Source organism: Bos javanicus, chromosome 8 (genome assembly GCF_032452875.1).
Source record: "Bos javanicus breed banteng chromosome 8, ARS-OSU_banteng_1.0, whole genome shotgun sequence".
In the NCBI taxonomy this organism is placed as follows: domain Eukaryota; kingdom Metazoa; phylum Chordata; class Mammalia; order Artiodactyla; family Bovidae; genus Bos; species Bos javanicus.
In genome coordinates this window covers 99409072-99426652 of record NC_083875.1, presented here as the reverse complement: position 1 = coordinate 99426652, position 17581 = coordinate 99409072, and the positions used below count along the sequence as shown (strand labels likewise).

Sequence of the window (17581 nt, the reverse complement as noted above, 5' to 3'; positions counted from 1 at the left end):
ACAGAACTGATATATGGCTAGGAATAAAGTTAGTAAGATATGTTCCATACTGTTACAGAAAAAGTTTAAATTCTGACTGAAGAACATTTAAGAGGATCTGAATAAATGCTAAGAAATACCTCGTGAATTCATTCTCCCAAATCAATTATATTTAATGCTTCAAATCATAATCCCAGTGGGATTTTTTTTTTTTTTTGGTAGTAACTTGAATTGTAATCTGGAAGAGTGAATGCATGAGGATAGCCGAGACAAAAAGAAAAACGATGGGAGAAAGGAAACAGGACTTGTCCCATCAGATATTTAAGACTCAAATATTAAAACAAAAGGAATTAAGACAGTTTGCTGGGCCTCCCCGTTGCCTCAGTGGTAAAGAATCTGTCTGCCAGTGCAAGAGAATCGAGTTCGATCCCTGGTCTGGGAAGATCCCACATGCCATGGAGCAACTTAGCCCCTGTGCCACAACTATAGAGCCTGTGCTCCGCAACAAGTGAGGCCCCTGCAAAGAGAATCCATGCACTGCAATGAAGAGTGGCCCCTACTCACCACAGTTAGAGTAAAGCCCACACAGCAACAAAGACCCAGCACAACCAAAAATAAATAAAACTATAAAAATGTATTTTAAAAAGACAGTCTGGCGCTGGTTTAGCAATACACAAATAGATCAATAAAAATATGAAGAATCCAGAAATAGACACGGATAGATATTGTGTCTTATCTGCCTTACGGCAGAAGTGAAGAGAAACTAAAGAGCCTCTTGAAGGTGAAAGAGGAGAGTGAAAAAAACTGGCTTAAAACTGAGCATTCAAAAACCTAAGATCATGCCATCCAGTCCCGTCACTTCATGGCAAATAAAGGGGAAAACAACGGAAACAGTTACAGATTTTTTATTTTCTCGGGCTCCAAAATTACTGCAGATGGTGACTGCAGTCATGAAATTAAAAGACACTTGCTCCTTGGAAGAAAAGCTATGACAAACCTAGACAGAATATTAAAAAGCAGAGACGTTAGTTTGCCAACAACGGTCTGTATAGTCATAGCTATGGTTTTTCCAGTGGTTATGTATGGATGTGAGAGTTGGACCATAAAGAAGTCTGAGCACTGAAGAACTGTTGCTTTTGAACTGTGATGTTGGAGAAGATTTTTGAGAGTTCTTGGACTGCAAGGAGATCCAAACAGTCAATCCTAAAGAAAATCAGTCCTGAATATTCATAAGAAGAACTGATGCTGAATCTTAAGCTCCCCTACTTTGGCCACCTGATGCCAAGAGCCAACTCACTAGAAAAGACCCTAATGCTGGAAAAGATTGAAGACAGGAGAAGGGGATGACAGAAGATGAGATGGTTGGATGGCATCACCAACTCAATGGACATGAGTTTGAGCAAGCTCCAGGAGATGGTGAAGGACAGGGAAGCCTGGCGTGCTGCAGTCCATGGGGTCACAAAGAGTCAGATACTACTGAGCAGTTGACTGAACAATGACAAATCCCCTGTAAAGTGATTGCCTCTTGAAATCTTAGTCGGCTATACTGTAATGCCCGTGGCAACCACTAGAGGGAAACAAAGTTAAACCAGTCTTTGGAAACCATCTGCAAAGCACAGGGCAGTTTCCACATTGAATTCAATGACCAATGGCATCACCTCACTAGGCACTCTTGATAACCTAGTAACAGGCATTGCTTTTATGCCCATTAAACAGAGACTCAAGGAAGGGACCTCCCTTGAGTATGGTCTGGGGAGCCTGGTGTGTTGCAGTCCACGGGGTCACAAAGAGTCAGACAGGACTGAGCAACTGAACAAGATATTGTGTATCAGTCATGGGCAATCAGGACAACTGAAATCACTCTAGGCTTTTCTTACAGAGGGAATTTAATACAGGGAGTTGATTACACAGGGATGAAGAACTAAGTGGCTTAAGTGACCAGTGAGGCAACTCAGAAATGAACAATAGTAGAACCTGTTTATTACTCCTAGAGCTGGGGAGACAAAGGGACAAAGAGAGATGGCAGTGTTCCAAAGCCTAGGAGCTGGGGCCACAGGAAGCCAGTCTAGTGCAAGCTGAAGCCCCAGGGGGCTGAGTGTTACTGCTGAAAACATCCTCAGAGGTAGAGAGAAATGAGGGAGAAATACCTTGGCTTATTTCCTTTTCCCACCTTCCAGTTTCTGTCGGTGCTTCCCATTGGTCAAACCTACATAGAAACCAGAGGGCAGGGAAACTGGAAAATGCATTTCCTTGGAAACAGAGCCAGGCAGGGGAGAGCAGAGAATGGCTCTAAGAGGAGTCAGGAAGGGTAAGATAAGAATAAGCTGGGGAGAGGTGCCCAACCCAGCCTGGGAAGGAGCCAGTTTAAAGGATTTAGGTAGCTATTGTGAGGGAGAGGTCTCTTTTTTTTTTTTTTTCCTGAAATGTAGAACTAGTTTTCTCAACATCACTAAAGGACATGAAAACATGTGAGATGACAATCTCTGTTCCTGCCGTATCATTGAGAAGACAAGATGTGTGCACGGAGATGTCTCAGGCAGTGAGGTTCGGAGGAGGTCTTGGGATTTTCCCGATGAGTGCGTTTGGTGCCTTAAATAGAAGCCGAGGCAGATGGAAAGATGCAGCAGATGGGCAGCACTTGGGATGCTTGGCTAGCGGAGAGGTCGGAGTCCTGGATGGTGTCCCAAGCTCAGCCAGTTACCCACTGTGTGACCTGGTCACCTCCCCCTCCCCCCAGTAGGCCCCCATTTCCCCATATGTGAAATGAGGAGATTGGACTCGGGCATTGTTTGTTATCCCTGGCTGCACATTGGATTTAGAGATAGATGATGTAATTAGCCAGGGTAAGGACTGTACATTGATTTTTAAAAAAATATCCCTTGGTTGATGTTTTTAATCAGCTTTATTAAGATATAAATTACATACTATGCAATTCACCAATTTAAAAATGGTACAATTCAGTGGTTTTAGCATTTTCACAAAGCAGTACAGTCACTACAATTTAATTTTAGAACATTTTCATTTCTCCTAAAAGAGACCACATGCCCATCCTCCCCAGTCCTAGTCTACTTTCTATCTGTATGGATTTGCCTATTCTGGACATTTCATATAAACAATTATGTAGTATGTGGCCTTTGGGGTTTGGCTTCTGTTACTTAGCATAATATTTTCAAGGTTCATAGATATCATAGCATGGATTGATATTTCATTCCATTTTATGACTGAATCATATTCTATTATATAGATATATCACATGGTATTTATCTGTTCATCTGTTGATAGACAGTTGGGTTGTTTCTACCTTTTGGCTATTATGAATAGTGTTGCTATGAATGTTTATGTACAAGTCTTTGTACGGACATATTTTCATTTCTTGGGTACGTAACTAGGAATGGAATTGCTGGGTCAGATGGTAACTCAATGTTTAACCTCTCTGAGAATCTTCCAGGCTAGTTTTCAAAGCAGTCGTGTCATTTGGCATTCCTAGCAGCCGTGTAAGGGGTTTCCTCTGGTGCTTTCGCTATTCATCCAGCATCTTAAACCACCTAACTGGGCTTCCCTGGTGGCTCAGTTGGTAAAGAATCTGCCTGCAATGCTGGAGACCTGGGTTCGATCCCTGGTTTGGGAAGATCCCCTGGAGGAGGGCATGGTGACCCACTCCAGTATTCTTGCCTGGAGAATCCCCATGGACAGAGGAGCCTGGTGGGCTGCAGTCCATGGAGTCTCAAAGAGTCAGACACGACTGAGCGACTAAGCACAGTGCAGCACACCTGGATGATATCTGAGCGGTTCTGTTTCTACAATTCTATGCTTTTCGTCTAAGATTAGATCCTCAGAGCTGCTTGCAAAAGCCCACATCACCCAGAACTTGACTGAGCTATAGAGTGTGTGATTGGTTCCTCTGAGCACTTGAAAATTCGCAGCCTTATTTCTGAGAGAAAGCCCTGTAAGTTTCAGCTCAAGACCCTCCCCCAATCCTTGCCCTGCACAGGTCATAATTCTGGCAATGGATTCTGGAGGATTATTTTGAACATTTATACCATTATTTTACTAAATACTATAATTATTATAATAATTAGTGTAATAATGGTACAATAATATAATAATTATTATAATGTTACAATATTATACTTATAAATCTCTGAAAAATTATCCCATTTTTCAGCATGCAATGCGTTTTGATTGAGTACCATCTGTTTGGTCTGCTGGGATCCCAGAGTCAGGGAGTGGGGAAGCTCTGGCAGGATCAGGCAGGGCCATAAAGGTCCCTCCACCATGCATCTGCAGAGCTGTGTCCACTGCTGATACAGTCAAGAACATCCCATATGACACAGGCTGCCCCCTGAGGAATGCTGTTTTCTCTACAGTTGGAAGCAAAATGAGAGTAGGGGGCTTCTCCACAGAGAAGGGAAGAGAAGAGATTAGATCCAGTTAGGGGCTTCCCCGGTGGCACTGTGGTAGAGTCCGCCTGCAATGCAGGAGATGCGGGAGACCAGGTTTTGATCCCCAGGAGTGGTAAGATCCCTGGAGGAGGGCATGGCAATCCACTCCAGTGTTCTTGCCTGAAGAATCTCATGGACAGAGGAGCCTGGCAGGCCACAGTCCATAGGGTCGCACAGAGTCAGACATGGCTGAAGTGAGTTAGCACGCATGTCCACACAACTTCTCACTCACATCTACTAACAGGGCACGTTACTTCCCTTCATTAAGTCCCAGTGTAAAAGGGGGCCACACCAGCTTCCTTGCAGGGTAACTGTCAAAGTTAACCATTAGAGCGCCTAGCGTGTGCTAGGCACATAGAAGCCCTCTTCTCTCACACCAGATCCTTCTCAACTGCCAGCTCATGCAAGCGTGCACCTCTTCCATCACCCTCTGAAAACCAGGACTTGTGACCTCCTTTCCAGAATGCCAGAAACCTGGTGAACCTCAGTCTCTGTTGACAGTGAGCATGGAGCTGGCCTCATGTCTTGGATCTCAGCCTCTGGGCCCTGAGGCTCATGAGCTGCTGAGTGCTGCTAGGTGGGCATGGCCTCCATTGAGGTTCTGTGGACAGGGCAGGTGCAGTGGGTGCCATTACATCATAGCTTATGTGACCATCACCCCCTGGAGTTCTGCAGGGAACAGTCCATGAGGCCAGCAGCAGTGGTTTCCTTAAAGGACCCACAACCCCACGCAGTGCCATCAGTTAGGGTCTCCTGGGCGGTCCTCAGTGTGAATGAGCTGAGAAAGCACCCAACTCATTCCACTCCTGCTTAGGAATCTTTGCTCTTCTAGAAACTCTGACCCTGAGAGACCCATGCTGCTTCTCTGACCCTCATCTATTTCTCTTCCCATTTGTCTCTTTCTCAGCCTTCCCCAGCAGTTGTTGTAAAGTGAAAGTCACATTAAATACGCGTTATCACTCCCTGCACATATATTGATTTCCCTGTTTAACTTTTCACTCTGGGTTTCTTAGAAATAAAACACACACACACACACGCTTTTAACTTGGGAAGACAAGAAGATACATGATATTACTGCCTTGTTTCCAGTCCATGGCAGACATCACTAATCAATCACAGCACTCCCTCCTCCTGAGCGGGGCGCAGCTTCAGTGTCCTTTTTCATCATACATTCCAAGCGGAGAGTGAGAGTCGGTTGGAGTGAGCATGGGAGATATCTATTTATCTATTTACCATTCCTCAGAAATTCTTACTCAGAACTTACTCAAACCTCCAGCCCTGAATGTACTCCAGATCTCTGCTGTAGGGCACCTTGTTCCTTGGGGATTCATTCTCACATTCAGTGTGACCGATTTGAAATGAAATCATGGTTTCTCTTCTCCAAGTAGTCCTCGCTCCCAAACTCCTTTCTCCTGTTAATAGCATGCCATTTTCCTGGTCCCCAGGCTAAAACATTCACAGTTTTCTGACCCCTCCGCGTCTCTGTGTTCTCCCCTTCTCAAGTCCTGCCAGTGCCCCCAGCCTGTCTCTCTGGCTTTAAGTGTTTCTCTGGTTTGTTTTTGCTGCCTCGACCATTCGGACCTTAATAGGTGGGCAGCAGTGTGCTACTAACAGGGTGGGTGGAAGGTGAGCCTCAAGTTGTGAAGCCTTCCAAGCCAAAGGGCATTTTGTCTGTTCTGAGCTCCCAGTCTCTGTGCCTCCTTAAGACAGATATTATTTTCACCGTCCTGGAGACACAGGAAAATAATGCCCACGAGCTCTGCACTTCACACCCTGTTGTCACATCCCAGCTCCACCACTGCATTCATCCTTCCTCCCCCTCTCCCTGCTTCTTTCCTTCTCTCCCTCCTGCCTTCCCTTCCTTCCTTTTATCAAATATTTATGGAGCACCCATTGTGAACTAAGCAGGGCCTCTACATGTATAAAATGGGACGGTCAGTGTAAACTATGTAACCCAGTGCCTGGGGCAGAGCAAGTACTGGGTAAATGAGTTGGGGGCGAGAGTAAAGGCTGATTTTCTGGCCTGGAAATGCATCCAGAAATCACCTGACCCCTTTCATGTCACAGAGAAGGAAACTGTGGCCCAGGGCAGCTGGCCAAGATTCCTGCACAAGGTTGGGCAGAACTAAGACGAGACGCTAGAAATTTCAGTGACAACTCAGTGCCCTTTTTTCTGCTGCCACTGCTACCTCCATGAGGAGGGTGAATAGCCTTGGTTGTGCTTCAGGTTGGAGAGGTGAGGCTGACTGTGACCCCAGAAAAGACACACCCACACATTCTTAGATACACACACATTTATTTCCCTGTTGAACTGTCCTGAGCAAAATCTCTAGGAGGCAGCCAGGGTGGAACCAGAGACCTAGCCCATGGAACAACATAGGGGCAAAAAAGTGCAGAAAAAAAAGTACCAAAAAAAAAAAAAAGTGCTGTTTCTTCTGAAAAGCATCCTGTATCTCCAGCAGAGTCCTCCTCTGAACCTCCTCCCTCTGTGCCCCGCGCGCCTAGCCTGCACACCCCACCTGCACTTCTTCAGATATAGCCCAGAGGGGCCCCCCTCTTCCATCCACCGAGTTCATCTAGCCCATCATAGTCTCTAGGGTGTCTGTCCTCCACACAGCCCTCCACGTGAACTTTCTAAAATGGAACTCTAATCACGTCACACCTTTGCTTAAACCTTTTCCACTTCTCATTCCCGCTCTAGCCATTCCGCTTTTTCAAATGTCATTCCTTTGCTCATACTGTTCCTTAGGATTCTAATAGCCATTTCCACCTTGGCATTAAGAAGACATTCCACAAAACAAATAAGCAAAAAACAATAAGAAAACAACACACCATCACTGATTTAGAGCACATGGGTTATAAATGGGAGAAATCTAACTACATCAAACATAAATAAATAGGACTTATAACTGAGAAGTTCAGTGGTAGACCAGCTTCAGGCATGGCTGGAACCAGGGATTCAAATGCTACCAGTAAGGGTTCCCCCCACCCCCTTTTCATCTAGCTTTAACCTCTGTTCATCTCGTGTCCCTCTGTGCATTGACCACTTCCCACAGATACTTCTTTGTGTCCAGGGAATATAATTATAAGTAGCCTCAACTTATATCATCCTCATAGCCAAACCTGACTTATCTATGAGGCACAGTAGGTGCAGGGCCTTGGGCTCACAATGCTTTTAGGGGCCCACAGAAATGATTTCATTTCTTTTAAAGTCAGAAGAAAAAAATGAATTTTTGGTTGAAGAAAATGGTTTAATATCTGATATTAATATATTTGTTTTATAATATAAATGCAGTCATAAAATGTAATTTTTAATTTTTTTTCTAGAGACGAGATGAAGGCCAAAGGGCTTAGGGCCCACAAAAGTCACAGTAAAGCCTTATTTGACTCTTAAAAAGGAAGAAAGACCCTTTCTGTTTCCATGTGTTAAACCTCCTGGAAAATCTGATTGTCCCTGATTGGATCATGTTCCAGAGCAAGTCCCTGGAAAGAGGGAGAGCTCTGATAGGTCCACCCTGAGGGGAGTTATCAATCTCATGCAAACACAAGAAATATAGTTTCCTGTTAAAAAAAAAAAAAAAAGATTTTAAGAAAGTCCATCAAAACTTGACTATATCCCCCAGTGGACTCCCTTCCCTAATGATTCCTTGCCCAACACCTTTACCAGCCCCAGGAAACTGGTTGCCTTCCCCTGTACACTCCCTTCACGGCTCATTCCAGTGTGACTGTAACTGATTAAATGACAGTTTCCTACCCTGGGGTGTGAGCTCCCTGAAGACAGAGTGAAGGAATAAGCAGCAAAAATCTGGTCTCTGGGAATGAGCAGAAAAAGGGATTGGCTCTGCTTAGGGGTGTGAGGAGACCTTTGATCTGGGTCTTAAAGGCTGGAAGTCTTCCTGGAGGAAGGGGTGCTTTAGCTGAATTTGGTGATGAGGGACAACTCCAGGGAACAGAAAGAGGTGAAAGGCCCCAGGACAGGAAGAACTTGGGGCTATAGAGAAGAATATAGCCAAAGATGAGCTGCAAAGAGAATGGGATGAGATCACTGGTTGGGGAGCGGGGGGCAGGCATGAGTGATACATAAAGGAATTTGGATTTTTTCTTGCAAACCAAGCTCTGAGCCTTGGTCCATGGAGGGGTGAAAGAGAGCCTGAAATTGAGTGTGAAATGTTGTGTCTGGGTGTCTTTTTCTGCAGAGAAGATCCATAGCTCTCATCAGATTTCATCTTAAGAATCACTAGCAGCAGAGAGGTATTCAAGCTCCCGGAGGGTGGAGTGCCACACTCTAGACCATAAGCAGAACAGCTCTCTGACTGCTGCTCTGTAGAGATGGGCTAAAGAAGAAGTAGAGGCTGGGAGAGCTTTGAGAATCTGTTTCAAGAGCCTTATGGCAATAACACCAAGTGGAGCAATTGGAATTAGAGGTAGCAGTAACATTTAACAGGTGCTTTCTTCATGGTGGGGTTGATGGAGAGGAGGAGAAAGTGACTCCAAGGCTTCTAGTTTGTATCATGATCTTATTATGGTAGGGTGTTTAATGAATTATTTTTTAATTTGATGATTGCCTTTGATTTATGCTTCCCATTTAGATGATGTATTTTTTTTTAATTGAGATTTATTTCAAACTTAAGAATTTTTTAAGGGTTATCATCTCTGATAAATACAAATTTCCACGTTCTGCTTTTCCTTTGAGTTGCTGTTGTTGCCGTCGCGTCCTGTTCTGCGATAACTCTGCGGAACTGTTTGTTACACCTATTTCTCTTGGTTGTCAATGCTTGGAGAACATCATTTAAAGAACAAACAAGGGTATCAAGACTCTCTGCTTTTCTAAATCCTGACTTTGACACCCTCCACAGCTACCCGCTCCCTTCCCCAGGGCTCAGCAGCTCGGACCGGCTGCCTTTCGGCCTCGAGGAGAACGGGGGCACTCCATTCACCGCCAAGGCTTCGGGAAGGCACCACCATCACCACCACCAGCACCAGCACCACACGAACTATGGCCTCTCGCTGACCCTGGAGAACAAGGAGGGGCTTTCCAGGTCCCCAAACTCCAGCAGCAAATCCCTTACAAGTAAGTTGGGGCATAGGGGGCAAGGTGGGGGAGCGGTTCTGCAGGGCGTGGGTGACTTTCCAAGATGCTCAAGACATTGGTGCAGCTTGGAATGGTGGTAATATCTGCGCTGGGTTACCAGGTCTGGGTGAGGGCAGACAAGAGTCTTGTGCATTAGGCAGAGGTGATTTAGAGATTATGGTTTACCCGCCAACTCTGCTTTTGTTATGAGGGAGCAGATGCCTCTGCCTCATTCCACGCTGTTTCTCTGCTCCAGCACTGGCTCAAGCGGTGGAACAGAGAGAGAGGGGAGTGAGGTGACTGAGTCTCACATTCTGTCTCATTCTTGCCTTCTGAAAGCAAGCTGTGAAGTAGATCTAGTGCACACTGCCAAAGTAGTCACAGAAATGGAGAATAAACAAATTAGAAAAGTTTTTAGGGACCTCCTTGGAGTTTCAGTGGTTAAGACTTTGCCTTCCAATGCAGGGGGTGTGGGTTCGATCCCAATCAAAGAACTGAAATCCCACATGCCTCGGAACCAAAACACCAAAACAAAACAGAAGCAATATTGTAACAAATACAATACAGACTTTAAAAATGGTCCACATCAAAAAAATCTTTTAAAAAAAGGGAAAAAAAGAAATGTTTCTAGCAATATGACAGGGTGATTTTGTATCTGTTAAAACTAATTAAAAATGTGGGCTTGGATTTTGTGTGCCTGTTCTTTTCTTTTTCTAGAAAATCCTTTTTATTATATTTTACCAAAGAATTTGTGTGTGACAGGAGGTGGGGGGAGAACTTGTTCTTTATCACATGTGGTTTGAACAAGTGCCAAGATAGAGGTGAGAATCAAGAGGCTTGGATTCTAGTTCTCATGGTTAAGCCAATCCCCTCTTGGATCCAGGGTTTTCTCAACTATGGAATGGGCTGGAGGGTATTGAGATGATGGCCAAGGGAACCTTACAGGTCTGATATTTCATGAGTCTGTGGCTGGTGAAAAGGATGAGCCATTGAGCCTTCACTTGTAGACTGTGAATAGCAATTCTGGGTTGGCTGAGCTAGAAATGGTAACTCATCGTTCACTTTGGTATTGAAAAATTGATCCTATCCTCACTATCCAGGCCGGATTACTGGAGTGCGTAGCCATTCCCTTCTCCAGGGATCTTCCCAACCTAGCGATCAAACCCAGGTCTCTCGCATTGCAGGCGGATTCTTTACCAATTGAGCCACCAGGGAAGCCCCCATATACGATTAAATAAATCTTTGGTCACTCGTATTTGGAGTATCTGTACAGGTGTCTGTCTCCCAAATGGACTAGAATTATGTCTCATTCACCTCCTTATTCCAGCTTCCCAGATCCCAGTTGCTATCAATGCCTGGCACAAACTTTAATATGTAATGAATACCAAATGTTTAATGAATATTTAATGTACCCACAGATGTAAACAAGCTAGTGGGAGGAGTGGTGGTGAACTAATCCAACATACAATGAATTTGATTTTAGAAGTATAACATGGTTTTTAAGAGCACATTCGTCTGCCTGTTAGCCTGAACACGAATCTTTCTAATGTGCATAGTGCTTTCCCATTGATAAAGCATTTGCACATGAATTACCTCACTTAATAATCACAGCAACCCTGCAAGGTAAGTAATTTTATTTTCATTTGAAAATGGCTCAGAGGCTCAGAGAGGTAAAGTAATCTGCCCAGGGTCATCCAGCTCACATATGGGGGACTTAGGCCTTGAAGCTTTGACCTTAAAGTGTTCTCACATCCCACCTGCTAGTACATTCCTGAGAGATTCAAGCTGCCAGAGGAGGAACCAGGCAGCAAGGCTCTGAGGGTTGGTCTCTGGCAAGTGTCTTGCATCACCTATATCTCTCTGCCCTTCCAACCTTTCCTTACTCACTTACAGAACTGAGTCCGGGAACACCTGCCCTTTTCAGCGAAGCTGCTGCCCATCTAAAGAAGCTGGAACTGGAAACTGTGAAGCCTGCTGGACCCTGGCCTGCTCTGCACATCAATATAAATAAGGTGCCAAGAACCAGAGCTGGGTGATGCATGTGGACCTGGGGTTCACTCACACCTCTCATTATGACCCCGCCTGCCTCTTAAACCATGTGCCTTTGTCTTGGAGGGATTTCTACTCAACTTCTCATGACATTTCTGCTCAGGCATGTCTCTTTGGAGCCGAAATTCACTTATATTCTTTTGGGGTGGGTTACAGCAGTAGGGGCTGCCTCTGGTGCTGAGCCCCTCAGCCTGGATCTGTTCGTGGTCCTCTCCATCCTTCTAACTGAAGTTCCTCCAGGGAAGCCTCCACATTTACCTCTTTGCAGTTTTACTCCTTGGTATTAGTCTACATGGACTGCTATCACAGATTACCATAGACCAGGTGGCTTAAATAGCAGACATTTATTTCTCATTGATCTGAAGTTTGGGAAGTCCAAGGTCAAGATGTGGATGATTTGGTTCCCTGGTGAGAGCTCTCTTCCTGGCTGGGAGCCAGTTGCCTTCTCACTGCCGGAATAGAGGGCTCTTTCTTCCTTTTCTTATAAAGCCATTAATCCCATCATGAGGGTCCTACCCATGTGATTTTATCTCAGTCTAATTACTACTTCTCAAAGGCCCCATGCCCAGATCCCATCACAAGGATGGTTAGGATTTCAACATATAAATTTGGGGAGGACACAGTTCAGTCCATAGCACTCTCTGTCTCTCCCTGACAGCACCTGGCACATCATAGATATTCAGTAACTGTTTGCTAACGGAAGGAAGGGAAGGATTAGAGTAGGGAGGGAGGGGGACTTCCCTGGCTGTCCAGTGGTTAGAGCTCCACACTTCTGTTGCAGGGGGCATGGGTTCAATCCCTGCACAGGAAACTAAGATCCCGCATGCTGCATGATGTGGCCAAAAAATAAAAGGCTGGCTTATGTATTAAAAAAAAAATCAAAAAATAAAAAAGTAGGGATGGAGGTCTTGAGGAAGGGACTGGGCAAAGACCAAGTTCTCTTTTGGCTAGACCTGTTCTTATATCCAAATGGGCAGCCTTATAAAAACCAAGTTATACCTTAGAACTGTAGAAAGCCAGTGCTGGAGTCAATCTATCATTTACTTCACCCTTTTTAACATCTCAGACCCGAGGAAGGGACCTGGCATTCTCGAAGTCAGAGCAGTTGCTGAATCCCTGGACCCCTGACTCCCAGTACAGTGCCCTTTGCACTCGCACATGCTTCTTCAGTTCCTACCCTAGGGTCGCTCGCCTTAGGCTCTAGTGATATTTCAGCCTGATGCTTTGGGGGAGAGCCTGTCCTGTGCGTTGCAGGATGTTTTGCAGCACCCCTGGCCTCTACCCCATCCTGGCGTGACAACCAAAATTGTCTCCAGACATTGCCAAATGTCCCCTGAAGGGCAAAATTGCCCCTGGTTGAGATCCACTGTTGCATACACTTTTAAAAATCCTTATAGGAATAGTCTTCTTTACTCATGGATCATTTTTTCTAACCCCAGTGCCTAGCTTTGCTCTTTGTAAAAGGGAGTTAACAATTTGGAATTAATTAACAATATCAATTTAATTATTAATTAAATTGTTTTTAAATTATAATTTATAGTTATATTAATTTAATTATACATTAAATTATTAATTACCAACATCACTTTGCTGACAAAGGTCCATATAGTCAAAGCTATGGTTTTTCCAATAGTCATGTATGGATGTGAGAGTTGGACCATAAAGAAGGCTGAGCACCAAAGAATTGATGCTTTCAAACTATGGTGCTGGAGAAGACTCTTGAGAGTCCCTTGGACTACGTGGAGATCAAACTAGTCAATCCTAAAGGAAATCAATCCTGAATATTCACTGAAAGTACTGATGCTGAAGCTCCAATGCTTTGGCCACTGCTGCAAAGAGTCAACTCATTGGGAAAGACCCTGATGCTGGAAAAGATTTAAGCAGGAGGATAAGGAGGTGACAGGATGAGATGTTTGGATGGCATCTCTGACTCAGACATGAGTTTGAGCAAACTCTAGGAGATAGTGAAGGACAGGGAAGCCTGATGTGCTGCAGTCCATGGGGTCACTAAGAGTAGGACATGACTTAGCAACTAAACAACAACAAATTATTAATTAATTATTTGGAAGATCTGGCCTGGAAAGCTCCCATTCCTTACCCAAGTTGATGAACATAGGAACGTTATACCTCCTGTCTGGGCTGTTCCTCCACCCTAGACATCCCTCTAGCCTACACTAGACTTCCAGAGTTTCTCAGAAGACCCTCCATCCCCTTCACCACCACAGTAGGGAAGCCTCGGGTCCCTCTGATCACTCTTGAGCCCCAATTTTAAGATCCTGTTCACCTACTTTTTTCTTCAGTACTACCCTTAATGATAGTTGGCTGGAAAAATAATTCTTCCTTCAGAATGGCACTTAAATTCATTCAATCAACACATCTTCATTGAGCAGGCTTGTGCTAGCTGTTTGGAGTCAGCCTAATGGATTATGTGCCTGGGATTGGTCTTCTTTCTCTTAGTCTCCAGGTTTTCAACTTTTCTTCTGCAGTCCACACAATAAATCATTTTAACAAAGGCTTACCTGGAGCTTGGCAAAATCAAAAATATTTTGCAGGAAAGTATAGCATACAGTAGCAGAGAACTCACAAGTTGTATGTAATTTGTAGTTGCTGTGAATCTTGTGGGACATTAACAATCGTGGCTTGCTCTGGGTTAAGGTGTAGCTGAGGCAGCTGTGAGTTATTGAGCACTTGTCATGCACTCAGGGCTTCCCTGGTGGCTCAGACGGTAAAGAATCTGCCTGCAAGGTGGGAGACCCTGGTTTGATCCCTGGGTCAGGAAGATCCCCTGGAGAAGGGAATGGCTACCCACTCCAGTATTCTGGCTTGAAGAATTCCATGGACAGAGGAGCCTGGTGGGCTACAGTCCATGGGGTTTAAAAGAGTTGGATATGACTGAAGGACTAACTTTTACTACTCCCATGCACTCAAGCAATAATGCCCCTCTTTTCTCCTTCACGTGAAGAAATGGATCAGTAAGCATGGAGAATAGAGTGATGCCAGATAACCATGACTTTGTCCTAACACATAGACAAGTATATGACTTCACACTATGATTCCTTATCATTAATAAAAACAATCCTTGCAACAGGCATCATAAATTATCATGGTACCACAACTGGGAACCGATGGTTCTGATGGCTTTTAAGGTTTTTTTCAGTCTCAAGAATCCTCTGATTCTTCTAAGGTTTGGATATGTTAATGGTGAGAAGACATTCTGATTACCCATTTCCAAAGGTGCACCCAAAATTGTCACAGACATTTGAATTTCATCAGATTTGAAACGTGTAGACAATTTGTATCAGTAGTTGAAAACTGCATCTGATCACTTCTTTATCCCTGAATGACATCCTTAAACAGAAGGGCTATTTACAATGACAATTATATCAAAGCCCAATTACCATTCATCTGTGTGTTTTGAAATCTGAATTTCCATATTGGATGATACAACCTCTTTTCACAATTCAAATTGAATGTAAAATACAAAATATGGTTACACAAAAGAGAGAAAGCACAACATTCCTGGAGCCATCCTCCTGGATGGAATTATAGTCTTGCTGTAATTCAGATGTTTACCCCTCATAGAGATGCCTTTTATGCAAACATAAATACAATGATGATACTCAAGGTTTCCAAAATGTATGTTGGTTTTCACCTGAGTCACGTCAGAGAGCTGAACAGTAGCTCCTGCTTGGTCAGATAGAGCAAGAATAAGCCAGCTTGACAGAGAAGGCAATGGCACCCCACTCCAGTACTCTTGCCTGGAAAATCCCAGGGACGGAGGAGCCTGGTAGGCTTCAGTCCATTGGGGTCGCTAAGAGTCAGACACAACTGAGCCACTTCACTTTCACTTTTCACTTTTATGCATTGGAGAGGGAAATGGCAACCCACTCCAGTGTTCTTGCCTGGAGAATCCCAGGGACGGGGAGCCTGGTGGGCTGCCGTCTGTGGGGTCACACAGAGTCGGATACGACTGAAGTGACTTAGCAGCAGCAAGCCAGCTTGAATTTTCTATCCAAAAAGCAGTATAGAATTGCTAAATTCAAGGGGGAAAATCAATGCTAAATTCCCACTGATTTCTTATTTTAGCAGCATTCTGTTTTCTTTTCAAAGTGGGTCTTTGGTCATTACTGTCAGTATAGCTATACCCCCTTAAGCAATCGTCAAAAACCTCGAATGGGCTTTAGAACCAGTTCAATTCTTGTATTCCAGTATATCACTCCAAAAGGTTAAATCTAATTAAAAATTAACTCTTCATACACCTGTGAAAACCTCGTGGTTCAGTTCAGTTCAGTCGCTCAGTCATGTCTGAATCTTTGTGACCCCATGAATCACAGCACACCAGGCCTCCCTGTCTATCACTAACTCCTGGAGTTCACTCAAACTCATGTCCATCGAGTCAGTGATGCCATCCAGCCATTTCATCCTCTGTCGTCCCCTTCTCCTCCTGCCCCCAATCCTTCCTAGCATCAGGGTCTTTTCCAATGAGTCAGCTCTTCGCATGAGGTGGCCAAAGTATTGGAATTTCAGCTTCAGCATCAGTCCTCCCAATGAACACTCAGGACTAATCTCCTTTAGGATGGACTGATTGGATCTCTTGCAGTCCAAGGGACTCTCAAGAGTCTTCTCCAACACCACAGTTCAAAAGCATCAATTCTTCAGCGCTCAGCTTTCTTCACAGTCCAACTCTCACATCCATACATGACCACAGGAAAAACCATAGCCTTGACTGGACTGACCTTTGTTGGCAAAGTAATATCTCTGCTTTTCAATATGCTGTCTAGGTTGGTCATAACTTTTCTTCCAAGGAGTAAGCGTCTTTTAATTTCATGGCTGCAGTCACCATCTGCAGTGATTTTGGAGCCCCAAAAAAATAGTCTGACACTGTTTGCACTGTTTCCCCATCTATTTCCCATGAAGTGATGGGAGTGGTTGCCATGATCTTCATTTTCTAATGCTGAGCTTTAAGCCAACTTTTTCACTCTCCACTTTCACTTTCATCAAGAGGCTTTTGAGTTCCTCTTCACTTTCTGCCATAAGGGTGGTGTCATCTGCATATCTGAGGTTATTGATATTTCTCCTGGCAATCTTGATTCCAGCTTGTGTTTCTTCCAGTCCAGTGTTTCTCATGATGTACTCTGCATAGAAGTTAAATAAGCAGGGTGACAATATACAGCCTTGACATACTCCTTTTCCTGTTTGGAACCAGTCTGTTGTTCCATGTCCAGTTCTAACTGTTGCTTCCTGACCTGCATATAGGTTTCTCAAGAGGCAGGTCAAGTGGTCTGGTATTCCCATCTCTTAAAGAATTTCCCACAATTTATTGTGATCCACATGGTCAAAGGCTTTGGCATAGTCAATAAAGCAGAAATAGATATTTTTCTGGAACTCTCTTGCTTTTTTGATGATCCAGCTGATGTTGGCAATTTGATCTCTGGTTCCTCTGCCTTTTCTAAAACCAGCTTGAACATCACGAAGTTCGCGGTTCACGTATTGCTGAAGCCTGGCTTGGAGAATTTTGAGCATTACTTTGCTAGCATGTGAGATGAGTGCAATTGTGCAGTAGTTTGTACATTCTTTGGCATTGCTTTTCTTTAAAAAATGGCAAAAAAAAAAAAAGGTGGTACTAGATTATTGACATCTGAGACACTCTACAGTGAGGTAACAGATACAGATTTCTTATTGAGAATCACAGTTTTCAGCAAGATTATTGTAAAAATACGAATGACCTTGAACTAACAAGTCACAGAAGATCCCCTGGAGAAGGAAATGACAACCCAGTCCAGTGTTCTTGCCTGGGAAATCCCATGGATAGAGGAGCCTGGTAGGCTACAGACCGTGTGATCACAAAGAGTCAGACACAACTGAGCGACTGAACACACACACACACACACACACACACACACACACACATGTCACAGTATGTGACACAGAGTTTGAGTCCTGATTCTGCCACTGACTCTGGCTGCATGAATCTGAGAGTCTCCTTGGACCTTCCCAGTCCTGTCCTCGTGAGCTTCCTACCACTTCCTATCCCTGCTTC

General features: G+C 44.3%; 1 protein-coding gene across 8 annotated transcripts in view; it reads left to right on the top strand.

Annotated features, from left to right (window-relative positions):
* The window catches only part of EPB41L4B (erythrocyte membrane protein band 4.1 like 4B), a 138541-nt gene that overhangs the window by 86923 nt on the left and 34037 nt on the right, over window positions 1–17581 (top strand). For all 8 annotated transcript variants that reach the window (XM_061426435.1, XM_061426436.1, XM_061426437.1 and 5 more), the window contains exons 16-17: window positions 9278–9492; window positions 11386–11504. In XM_061426435.1, coding sequence (XP_061282419.1) covers window positions 9278–9492; window positions 11386–11504 — 334 coding nt within the window. The remainder of the gene's footprint in view (window positions 1–9277; window positions 9493–11385; window positions 11505–17581) is intronic.